Genomic DNA, 13,292 nt, shown 5'->3' on the forward strand with positions numbered 1-13,292 from the left:
TTAAAGGATATTAAATTCATCATATACTTGACTCTGGTTCTTCTCTTACTACTTTGAAGTCATTCTAATGACAGTCACATATGGATGGATTTTCAACTTATATTTAAGCAAAATTAATATATTTGCTTATATTATTTATCACTATAATAAGTAAGTACAAAGCAACAAAATTAACACTAATGTGATTGCAGGTTAAAAACATAAACAATTTATGTGAAGTTTTTTTAAAAAGATTTTATTTATTTGAAAGAGCAGGAGCATGGGCACACGCACGCTTGCGTGAGTGAGGGGAGGGGCTGAGGGGGAGGGAGAAGCAGACTCCCACTGAGGAAAGAGCCCCATGTAGGACTCGATCCCAGGACCCTGAGATCATGACCTGAGCCAAAGCCCAACACTTAACCAGCTGAGCGACCCAGCGCCCTGTCTCACTTATTTTGAAATAATTTTTTCTTTCTACAACTAGAATTCTCAGACTCATTCTGAAAGTCCCTGAAAGTCATGAATATATGAATATTCATTAAAAGGTCTGAATGATATTCACAGTCCAACATCACAATTAACTCCCATTCCCACTAGTGATAAGTAGTCCAATTATTTCATCTAGAATCACCTGTAATCATCCTCTCTTCTCTATGCTTTATCTTTTTAAAAGTTTATTTTCAATTGAGGCCATTAGTATTTTTAATACCTCACCATTCTAATTTAGTGGCAGCTTTTTACAATTGTAGGTTAGTCCACAAGATATAATAGATTCTGTCCTCAAAGTCAGATAGAGGAGTTTCATGTAGCTACCATTTTGCCTACCCACTGTGACAATGTATGGTTATATATGCATCCTTCCTTCCACTGTCCACAAAAATAACATTTATTACATTAACTCCTTTTTAAGATCTTATTTTGAAATGAAAGCTTTTCCATTTGTTTTCTCTCTCCTTTGTTCTACCCATTTCCTCTCTCTTTCCTGTACAACATTTGCTTAATGACAAAGTCTTGTCCTGCCAGACTATGGGTTTCAATTATACTCATTTAATTATGTTTACTCTGCATGGTTCTGATATTCTAAAGTCATTTCATGATATGTTTCATACAGAGGAAACAGCAAGATAGGAGGCAGAAAGGGGCTTGGTGGATTTGAGGAAGGAAAGGATTCCAATATGACCGAAGCTTAGTGTGAGGAGAGAATAAGCAGAAGGATAAGAGGGTGTTTGGAATAGCAGGTACTAGTTGTTCCACTTATGTTATTGAACCCCTAATTTTAACTACAAGTTAACATACTTGGGGGAGTCAAACGGGTCCAAGTAAGTTTTAATTTTGGAAAGGTAACATGGCATATCTAAAATCATGCAGATAGGAGTTCCTAAGAGCAAAGAAATGGGGATTTGTTAGTTTGTCTACCAAAGTTCGGTAAATGTTTATTAAAGATGATGACTTCTTAACCACATACACTTCATGAAAATTTTCAGGAGATTAAATCACTCCAAATCATATACCAAATATCTGTCAGAAAGTTGAATTGAGATATGATAGAATAAGCTAGATATTGACTTACAATTATTAAAATTATTATACTAAATTAATGACACATAATAGTAATATTGTCATTTATCAGAAATAAAAAATGCTCAACTTTCTAAAATCAATTCTGTAGTAAAGTTCTTAAAAATAAAGGAAATGAAGCAGAGTTTTTTTTTCTGAAAAAATAGAATATAAAATTTTAAAATTATTTTTATTGCTTTTACAGGTGGTACCATAAAAACATTACCAGAAATCAGGCAGAACGTATTTTGAGACAAGAGGTAATTCAGTTTTTTCATGAATAACTTGTGAATATTTTCCAAATTTCTGAGAGAGCTACATTGTAAAGATCTGACCAAACTAAAAAGTTCTATTACTTCCTGTTCTTTACAGTTCTAAAATATTTATTACAGCTTTATCTCTATTACGCATTTTCCGAGAAGTTGTAAACCAGGTGTATTTGTATCAGCTCATGTTTTTCATTGACTTTCATTGTAACTTGAGCAATGTATTTTTCCTGAAATGATTTCAACTCCAACATACTAAAACTCCTCATTCACTCCAAAGCGCATTCTGCAGCAGAGTCTGTATTGGAATTGCCCATATACTTCTGCATCACAGACAATAAAATATATACTCTGTCTTCATGAGCATAGCTAAGGCTTCTTAAAAACACAGATACAGAAAAATACCGATAGCGGCTCTTTCTTTGTTCTTTGGGAACAAAAAGGAAGAGCGGGGTAGCCAAAACATCAAACTCAGATCAAAACTGCTCTTTTAGGTCAAAGCAAAACAAAACTGAATACAGTTTCCAACGGACGGTAAATATGAACTGTGCGCAAATAAAGAGTCAAACCTAGAAACTAGGTAAGAGGTATATGTGTCACTTTGCCCTGCTGTCAGATGTTGAGGAAATCTAGAAATATGAGTGAGAAAGAATCAGTTCTGTAGCGCAAAGTCAATGCCAGTAATGGCTCAATACCCAGGGGAGGTCCAGTGAGTAGCGGGGGGTTAGACAGAGTTTGAGGGACACAGACTTGGTCTCAGCTGGCAGGCAGGGGGTGGGAGTGGAGGTTGAAGGCCAGGTGTGGCTTCACTGGCTAGGAGGAAATGGGACATGCCAGCAAATGTGGTACCTGGCATGGTGACAGCAGGTGGCCTTCTGTAGAGTGATATTAGTAGGTCTAGAATGGACAAACAATGTTATGACAAGTAGGCAAGAGAGACTCTTCAGGAAGCCAGAACAGAGCCAGGGGCTGACCTCCCTAGAAAACAGGGAATTACGTAACAAACCCCCCCATACCCATAACCCAGACAGCACAAATAGCAACATTTGGCCATAACATTCATAAACAAAATAAAACCTAACAGATGAAATTGAAACCTATCCCTTTGCTCCTCTGTTCTGTCCCCGCCCATTCTCCAGAGGTCATCACAATAGAAGGGTGTGCGCCCATTGTGTCCAATTGCTTATATTCTTATCATGTATAGGTGCATTCATAACCTATAGTGTTGTGTGTTTTAACGCTTAACATAAGGGAGATCATGTGTATGTTGATTTTTAATGAAACATTGTATTTCAATTTTACTCCCATGGATACATGGAGAGCAAACACATTCTTTTAACCGTGGCATTTCATTATATGAGTATACCAAAATGTATTTCTAATCATTCACCTTGCATCTAACTTCTTAGTATTATGAACAAGGCTGCCAAGAACTTCTGTGTACATATTACCTTGTACAAAAGGGCAAGGGTTTCTTTCGGTTATACCCAGAAATGATCTGGCCAGAAACTATGTGCAGACTTAGCATTACTAGATATTTTGAAATCATGACTCAAAGTACTTGTACTAATTGATATTCTTACAAGGAATCCGAAAACTGGTCCCCTACGTTCTTGCCAACAGTTGGTAGCCTCATACTTTGATTTACTGGAAAATGATATTTATATTTTAAAATGTGCATTTCCTTGATACGCAGTTCAGTTCAGTGACTTTTCATGTGTGTGCTAGCTAGTTGGGCTTCCTTACATGACTGCTAATATCCTTTGCTCATTTTTTGATAGTTTGCTTTTGTAGCTGATCAATATGTATTTTAATTTTATTTATTTATTTTTTAAAGATGCATTTATTTATTTATTTGACAGAGATCACAAGTAGGCAGAGAGGCAGGTAGAGAGAGAGAGGAAGGGAAGCAGGCTCCCTGCTGAGCAGAGAGCCCGATGCGGGGCTCAATCCCAGGACCCTGAGATCATGAGCTGAGCCGATGTAGAGGCTTAACCTAATGAGCCACCCAGGCGCCCCGATCAGTATGTATTTTAAAAGTATATTCTGAATCTTTTGTCAGTTGTTTGTTACCACTATGTTCTTTTGATTTTTGGCCCTAAAATTTTTTTAATGCTCTTTTCTTATTTTAAATTTTAAAATAAGTTAGTGTCAAATTTCTCAATTTCTACGATCTCTCTCTTTTTTAGCATAATAAATTCTTCTCTCTCTTGATGTCTCAAAGGGGATTTATATTTTCTTTTAAATGGTTTAAAGATTTACTTTTAATATTTAGGTCCTAATATGTTCAAAGTGTGTATGTGTGTGTGTATATGTATGTGTTATGTGGGTGGGTATTTTAAAAAATATACATATTTTCCCTACATATCTTAAAATATTTGTGTAATTTGTATATTTTCCATTTTTTTGAAAGTACCTGGATTAAATCCTACTTGGTCATGAAGCATTTAAAACATATATATTGCTAGTTTGAATTTCTTAATACTACTTTAGCATTTGTCCTGTTATGTTCACAAGAGGTCTGGCTTTTAATTTCCAACTCTCTTTGTTTAGTTTTAGTATTAAGGCTATAATAGCATCAAAAATGAGTTGGGACATGAGGTTTTGTCTCTTTTTACAATCTTTAAAATAGTTTATATTGAATAGAGGTTATTTGTTCCTTGAAGTTATATATATCTCTCATAAAATAATGTGGACATGCTGCTTTTTCAAACAGATATTTGACTATTGATTTAATTCCTTTTCTTCTTGAGATGTTTAAGAACTTACATTTGCATGGAGAATTACTTACTTTATTTTCTAATTGATTGCATAAGTTTTTATAGGTGTATCTTATAATTTTATTTATTTCATATTTTAATAGTATATTTATACAGTTTAAAAATCAAAAGATTTTGAATTTTCTTCTATCCTTGTCCCCAAGACACCAGTTCCGTTTCCCATCAACAAACTTCTATTATTGGTTTATTTTGTGTCCTTTCAGAAATATTTAATACATATACCAGTAGAAATATATTTTCTTATATTGTTATTCTTATGCAAATGGTACATATTATATATATTCTTGTGTATATCATATTTTTCACTCAGCAGTATGTGTTGGGAAGGAAACTGTTCACGTCAGTGCACAGAAAGTGTCCTCATTCATTCTAGAGCTGCGTAATATTTTTTACTCTGGACATACCACAATTCATTTAAGAAATTTAATGGAAGGGTGGAGAGCTGGACTCTGGTTTCCAATTGGTTGTGATCTTAGGGTCCTGGGATTGTCTGCGTGGGACTCTGCACTTGGCCGGGAGTCTGTCTCGAATTCTTTCTCCCTCCCCCTCTACCCCTCCCCATCCTTGTGCTCTCTCTCTAAAATAAATAAATAAAATCTTAAAAAAATTAATGGGAATTTAAGTGGTATATACTCTTTTGCTATTAAAATGGTGCTGCCATAGGTAACTTACCTATACATCCTTTCCCATTTATGGGAGTATATATGTGGAATAAATCCCCCAAGGTAGAAATTCTGGGTCGAGGGGAATGTACATTTCTACTTTTGGTAGGTATTAAAGTATACTCTATAGGAGTTGTACAATTTATGTGCCTCCTAAAAATGTAAGAGCGCCCATTTCTTCACAACCTTTCCAGCAAGTGTTTAATGAAATGTGTGGCACTTTGTAACCATCAGTGTGGGTTTCATTTATATCTCTCTTATCCCAGGAATGCTAAGCATTTCTGTGTATATGAAATTTTATATATTTGTATCTCTTTTTCTGTAAGCTGTCTGTTCATATCCTTTGCAAAATTTTCTGGGTTTTTTTTTTAATGATTTCCTCATAATCTGTAGGACCTATGTGGCTACATTATGGAAATTAGCTCTTTGTGATATGTGGCAATAATTTTTGCAGTTTTTTAACTGTTTTATATATATATATATATATATATATATATATATATATAGCCATAAATAGTGCTTGAATTTTATGTGTTTGAATTTATCAGACAAATTTTTGTAAAGCTTCAGGGTTTGTGTCAGGTTGGAATTATCTTACTCACTCTGAGCTTATTAAAAAATCCCCATGTTTTTTATTACTTTAGGGGTTTTATTTTTACATCGACATGTTTGATTCATTTTAATTATTCCTGATGTAGAGTGAGGTATGGATCTGATTTTATTGTTTTTCTGGATGGTTACCAAGTGTCTATCTTTTCTGTATTGATTTGAGCTGCCACTTTTATCATAAACACAGCTCCTGTGTTGGACTACATCTGGACTCACTACTTGGTTTCATTGATAGCCTGTGTATTTAGGTGATGGCCTTATAATATTTCAAATACTGAGGCTCTCTTTGTGTGGCTAGTTTCCCTCATTCTTCTCTTCCAGAAATACTCTGGAGATATATTTTATACATATGAACTTGCCTAGTTTTAAAAAGCTTCCTGCTGGTGCATTAAATTTACAGAGTAATTTAGGGAAAATTGTTTGGGCATTACAAGTCAGTGGGGCTTGGGGATCAATTTGTTCTGGGACCCGTATATTAATGATTCTTATAGAAAAAATTAAAATGAGGTCCCTACTTCAAGCAAAAATAAGTCTTGGATGCATTGAAAACCTAATTAGAAAAGCAAACATCTTTATATTCTTTAGGAGCATTTAACTGATTTATTTTTAAAGATTTATTTATTTATTTGAGAGACATTGAGAGAGAGAGAAATTGCATGTGCAGTGGGGTCAGGGAGGAGAAAACCTCCAAGCAGACTCCAGGCTGAGCACAGAGCCCAGCATGGGGCTTGATCTCAAGACTCTGAGATCATGACCTGAGCTGAAACCAAGAGTCGGTCACCCAACTGATTGTGCCACCCAGGTGCCCCTTTAGGAGCATTTTATTTATTTATTATTTTTTTAGAGATTTTATTTATTTATTTGACAGACAGAGATTACAAGTAGGCAGAGAGGCAGTCAGAGAGAGGAGGAAGCAGGCTCCCTGCTGAGCAGAGAGCCCGATGTGGGGCTCGATCCCAGACCCTGGGATCACGACCTGAGCCGAAGGCAGAGGCTTTAACCCACTGAGCCACCCAGGCTCCCCTTTAGGAGCATTTTAAAGTTTTCTTCATATAACTCTTACACATTTATTTGTAAGTTTATGTAAGGCTTTCTTATTTTTTTTTGTTGCTACTATATATACATATATATATATATTTTTTTTTTTTTAAACTTATGAAAGCTCTTGAGTTCTGTGAATTAATTTTGTAACAGAAGACTTCGGTGAATTCAAAATTTTTTTGGTAGTAGTTTTTTAGTTGATTCTCCTGAGTTTCAAGTAGAACCTTATCAATAGCAAACAGTGATGATTTCAACTCCTTTTTACAATTTAATACAGTATTTCTTGGTGGGGTTTTTTTTGTTTGTTTGTTTTTGTTTTTACCTCTCATTTAACTGCATTAGCTGCCATCTTAGAATATTAAATCCCAGTGCTGACAGTGGGCATTTCTTTTTCCTGATTTCAGTTGGAGTGATTCTCACAGAAAGCATAATGCTGGACTTGGAACGAATGTAAATATGGGCTATTGTGTTAAGGAAGTACATATATATAATGATTTTACTGAGAATTTAAAGAAAACTGATTCTAGAAGTTGAAATTTGTCAAATGCCCTTTCAATATCTATGGTGATGTTCATGAGATTTTTCTCCTCAGATCTATTAATTATATTAATAAAATCCCTAATATTGATTACTTTTTCATTCCTGCATGTAATCCCTCTTGGTCATAGTATACTATTTTACTGTGCTACTGGATTCAGTTTGTTAATATTTAATTAGGATTTTTGAGTGGACATGAGTGAGACTTGTTAGTAATTTTCCCTTTTGTACACAATTTTTACTGTGTTGTTGGTGTTGATATTAAACCCATTTTATATACAAATTTAGTTTTTCTTCTTTTCACATGCTCTGGAATCATGCAACATCACAATATGTCTCCATCGTGTGTGTGTTTTTTTAAGATTTTTATTTATTTATTTGACAGAGAGAGAGAGATCACAAGTAGGCAGAGAGATGGGCAGAGAGAGGGGGAAGTGGGATCCCCGCTGAGCAGAAAGCCCCATGCGGGACGCGATCCCAGGACCCCGAGACCATGACCTGAGCCGAAGGCAGAGGCCCAACCCACTGAGCCACCCAGGCATCCCTCCATAGTGTTTTTAATGTTGTAGCTCTTTTAAAATCTTATCCAAGGGAACCTGGGTGGCTCAGTGGGTTAGGCCTCTGCCTTCAGCTCGGTTCATGATCTCAGGGTCCGAGGATCGAGCCCCGCGTCAGGCTCTCTGCTCGGCGGTGAGCCTGCTTCCTCCTCTCTGCCTGCCTCTCTGTCTACTTGTGATCTCTCTCTCTCTCTCTGTTGAATGAATAAATAAAATCTTTAAAAATAAAATAAAATAAAATAAAATCTTATCCATTTTCCCATTCAGTAGGTCCATTAACATTTCCAGGTCTCCTGGAATGAATTTTGATAAATTTTATGTTTTGCTAGTTGATCACTCATTTCATTCAAGTTTTCAAATGTATTGTGTAGAGTCAAGATGATTCTTTCATTTTTTTCCTGGATCTTGGTGGCTTATTTTCTTAAAATATATTTTCCCTGTAATTTACTAATTAGATCAGTTAGCAAGTTACCTATTTCATTGTTTTTCCATCTATAACCAGATTTTGAATTTAATGCCTAGTTCTGTTATATTTTTGTTTTTATAATCGATTATTTTCTGCTTTTGTCTTCATTCATCTCATTCTTCTACTTGACTTGGTTCTTGTCCCAACGTGTGGAGGTAGATACATTTATTTTGTATTTCCTTTGTTTACTGTTGTAAGTAATAAGACAACACTGTTTGAACTATTTGGCAGTTTCTGATACGTGACAGGTCTTTATTATTTTCTAGATGTTTTCATTTTTACTTGAATTTCCTTGAGTTATATAAAAGAGAACTTAAAAATGTAATGCAGTAGTAGCTTTCTCCTTTGGGGCTTGTTATTAATTTCTACTTCTATCGTTTTGTGGTCATGCCTGTTGTTTGCACTCTCTCCACCTTGAAGAGGAAGTCACTACCTAGACAACTTGACTAAACGCATGGTGTCTATGTGTTTGTGTATATGTACTCCCTGCGTATCTACTGCACATACAACTTGGTTTTTTACCTTTTCATCTTTTATATCTTCTGTCCTCTGTGGTGTGTAACACAATCCTTGGACACGGTAGGAATTCAATAAAAGCCAGACTTTTATTATTTTAAAAGGTTATGAGAGTTTGTTTTTTTTTTTTAGTTTTAAAGTTTGACCAGAAAATGAGCCTTGTTCCTTGGTCAGCATCTAGAAGGAAGGAAAGACTGTGCTCAATGTGTTGTGCTCACTTTGAGGGTCACACCTTGGTGTTCGCTTTGGGCAGTTCTCAGGCAAGTTGATGGCACTTCGAAAGTGTAAACCTTCACACGTTTGGCAAACTTCTGAGATATTTCCCTCTCCACAAGGGTAAACACACCCAGTAAAGGTAGAAATTTTTTTTTTTTACACTCTCAAACAAACAACACAAACCAAACAGTCCAACATTCAATGTCATTTGAAAACCATTTACAGCTTTACTGGGGTTTCCCAGAGGATGTCAGTGGGACTCCAGTTCATAATCGAACATCAAACTTGTAATATTCTTCTCTCCTGCTGATTCTCTTCTTGCCTGTCCCATTCTCTGGAGGCAGCTAAAATCACTCCTCTGCTCTTCTCTCCAGATGCCCCTAAAGCTTATTCTCTCTCCATCCCTGTCATGGATTCTGCTCATTTTTCCTCCTCCCTGCTTTTCCAGATGTATTTCTCACTGCTTCCCTCGCTGCATCTGCCGCGTTGTTTCTTTTCTTCCATAATACAAGCTGGTGATCTGTCTTACTCTGCTTCCTGTCCATCAGCGATGTGTGTCTATTACCTTGATCAATATAACAGAAATAACGAAATGGGGTACAAGGTTGTCAAATGCAGAATTTTTCTTAGAAAAATCCAGAACAAGGTTTTAAAAATACTCATACATTATAAATTTTTGTCCCAATTAAATATTTTTGTAGGTAGGACTTCTAAACATATAAGGGAGATAAGATTGCATATATTTGTGAAAATATTCTCTTCCATTTGTAGGAAGTCAGTAGGGTTTGGTTTTTATTCCTGAGATGGAGGTTTGTTTTTCTTCCTAAGAAGGACTAAATTTGTACAATGAATTGTTTTGCAGTCGAAAGAAGGTGCATTTATCGTCAGAGATTCAAGACATTTGGGATCCTACACAATTTCTGTGTTTATAAAAGCTAGAAGGTAAGCAACTGTGATTTTGATCACTTTAGAGGTAAAAATCCTTGGGACAGTCTTATGGAGACACTTGTCACATGGAGAAAGAGATATCACAGAACAGGAGACTGTTGGTCTGGAAGTTAGTACAACTGACTGGTATGAGTTGCATTCCTAACAAACTCTGTGTGTGACATTGATAAGTTAACGGGACTTGTCCCACCTCCTTTCCTCAACCACGAGGAAGTTGGCTTGGTGGTAGCAGGTAGAGGTGGTGCTTTCCTCGTATCCCTTGGTTTACCTTGGGGTTTACCCATAGAGTGTTCTGCACTGAGAAAGCTTCTTGTGCCTTCCTACTGAAGGGTGTTCTCTGGCTGTGGGAACTCGTGGTCCCCAAGCGTAGACTGGTGGTGCCTGAGAATTAGCATCCTAGGAGCAACCCTCCATCAAGGGGGAATGGAAGATTAGCCTTTCAGCTCCTTTGGATTTTTGTGGGACAATTCTCAGATGTGTTCCACAGTCTCTCGGGGCTGCCCAGAGTCCCCATAGCTCATAGCAAACCCGCTCATCAACATACTCTCGGTTCTCCTCCTTTCTTTGTTTCATATCTCCTTATGTCCCTCACAGTAAAATTATTCACTCACTGAACTGACACTGATATTCAACAAATACTTATAAGTGTCCCTAATGGGCTCTTCTGTTTTGGACACTGGAGTTGTGCACTCAACAACTTTGGCTGGAGTTATGTTCGAATCTAAGGACCCAGTAAGATGGCTCAGGAATTTAGCCAGTGGTGACGAGGTACTAGTTGACTAACTAGTCAACTAACTAGTTGACTAACTGCAGCGTGTAGTGTCCCTAGGATAAATGTTTCAGAGGTGGAGTCCTGTTGCTTCATGAAATTTGACTTAGTTTCAAAGTGGTCTTTTGCTTGTTTACTAATTCACGTTCTATTGACTGTAGGAATATGGAGGCTACCATCAAACATTACCAGATTAAAAAGAATGACTCAGGACAGTGGTATGTGGCTGAAAGACACCTCTTTCAATCAATCCCTGACTTGATCTGGTATCACCAGCACAATGCGGCAGGTAAGTCAGGAGCTTCAGGCTGGGAGAGTCAGGGAGCCTGGCCCCCAGGCAGGCAATGCGTCTTTGGTCTCAGACACTTTAACAGGAACAAATACCCCTGCAGAGATCTGTAAGTGCTTGAAATACAACCTGTGTTCTGAATAATTCTCCTCATTGATGCTTTTTTGTTTTTCTAGTGAGGGGCCAAGAGGTAGGTTGATTTTTTTTACATTTCTGCCAGGTTAGAAAAATGATAGCTGGCAGAAAAGCAAAAGGCAATGTAATCCCAATGCATTTGTTCTGGAAATTTCCATAGGGCTAAGTGTAATGGAATCTCAAGTGCCCTCGATAATCATGCTTCCTTCTCTCTTTGCCCCCATAAATTCACTCTCTACTTCAATCATACAGAAAATAGCCCTTACATATCTCATTCTCCATTCCTTCCTGTTTGGGAGATTGCAAAAAGTTGTATAGGACACAGCTTTTCAAAGTTAGAATTTGACTTAAATAAAGCAGAGGCATCATTTAACCCCCTTCCCCAGGTGTTGTTTGCAGCAGTTGTTAATTTTGCAAATTTATCTATGGAAAGATAACGGATTCCAGAAAGTTCCACCACAATTATAATCACAGCTCTGGCCTTCAGTCCTCCCCCAACCTGTCCCAGACCACTTTGAACACATAGGGAGAATCTTCTTACCTCAACATTATAGAATTTGGAACCCACTGTAACTTTTCATATTATTTTGACTTGTTGCCATAAAGTACTTTTTAAGATTTCTCTTAAGAGAAGTTGTGTTGACAACAACAACAAAAAATCCTTTTGAAAAAGGGCCACTTTTCCATTACACTAGTTCTAAATATCAAGAGTAAATCCAAGGAAGTTTTTATCCATTTTTGGGATGAGTCCACATGGATATTCCAGACGGTCTCTGGGAGTTTTGGTTAGACGGAAGTAGCAGCGAGTCTGAGTGGGACCAGGGAGGACGTATTCGTGTGTAGAGATAGAAACCCTTAGAATCAGGAGATCAGTTCTGAGTTTTTTTCTTCACAGTCCTCTTTTCCTTCCCTTCAAAGAAAAAGTTTGAGAAACAGAGTGCTTATGCTGGTGTGGTTAAAAAAAATACTAAGATCAGGATGTGCTGACGTGAAGAGATGTTAGAGTGATAAGTTGTTTAGTAAAGAGAAAAAAGTACAAAGCAGTATATGAGAATAGACTCCCACTTTTGTAAACAAAAATACACACGTGTGCATAGAAAAATTCTGTTAAAGTTTAGTTAATAATTTTTAAACTGAAAAGATTATAATGGACTACAAATTTAATGTTTACCTCTGGGAAATGACATGGGGAGGTGGTAAGGGAAGCTTTTATTTTCTGCCTTATGAGATTGCTTTAGGATTTGATATTTTTGTTACAATGTACATGAATTATTCTTATAATGCGTAAAAGATCACTTTTTAAAAAAGATTTATTTATTTATTTATTTGACAGAGAGAGCCATCACAAATAGGAAGAGAGGCAGGCAGAGAGAGAGAGGGGGAAGCAGGCTCCCCGGTGAGCAGAGAGCCCAATGTGGGGCTGGATCCCAGGACCCTGAGATCATGACCTGAGCTGAAGGCAGAGACTTTAACCCACTGAGCCACGCAGGCTCCCCAAAGATCACTTTTAAAAAGAAGAAAACTGGATCGGGGTGCCTGGGTGGCTTGGTTCTTTAAGTGTCTGCCTTCGGCTCAAGTCATGATCCTAGGGTCCTGGGATCTGATGTGGGGCTCCCTGCTTCCATTCCCTCTGCCGCTCTCCTGCTTTTGCACTCTCTCTGTCAAATAAATAAATAAAATCTTAAAAAAAAAAAAGAAAAAAACGATTTAAACGAAACAACAAAAAAAAGAAAAACTTCCAAGTATAGTCATATTTATTAGGGAGAAAAGAAAGTACAGAACATATAAGAAAATAAGAAAGAAGGATGATAAGGGGAAGGGAATGGGATCCAGAAATAGCGATGTTTATTGAAGACTTACTTTGGGCCCGACCCTATTCTGAGCACTTTTATGTGTATTTATTTATTTAATCTTCGGAATGATCCTGTGAAGTAGGTGCTGTTGGTAGTTCCATCTTACAGATGA

At 36.9% G+C, this 13,292-nt stretch overlaps 1 protein-coding gene across 2 annotated transcripts in view; it reads left to right on the top strand.

Moving 5' to 3' along the window:
* The window catches only part of LOC111149052 (TXK tyrosine kinase), a 60,745-nt gene that overhangs the window by 27,512 nt on the left and 19,941 nt on the right, over positions 1-13,292 (top strand). For both annotated transcript variants that reach the window (XM_022505953.1, XM_022505954.1), the window contains 3 exons: positions 1,742-1,796; positions 10,049-10,128; positions 11,065-11,192. In XM_022505953.1, coding sequence (XP_022361661.1) covers positions 1,742-1,796; positions 10,049-10,128; positions 11,065-11,192 — 263 coding nt within the window. The remainder of the gene's footprint in view (positions 1-1,741; positions 1,797-10,048; positions 10,129-11,064; positions 11,193-13,292) is intronic.

This window comes from Enhydra lutris, unplaced genomic scaffold (genome assembly GCF_002288905.1).
Source record: "Enhydra lutris kenyoni isolate GAN:26980312 unplaced genomic scaffold, ASM228890v2 scaffoldscaffold21, whole genome shotgun sequence".
Lineage (NCBI taxonomy): Eukaryota > Metazoa > Chordata > Mammalia > Carnivora > Mustelidae > Enhydra > Enhydra lutris.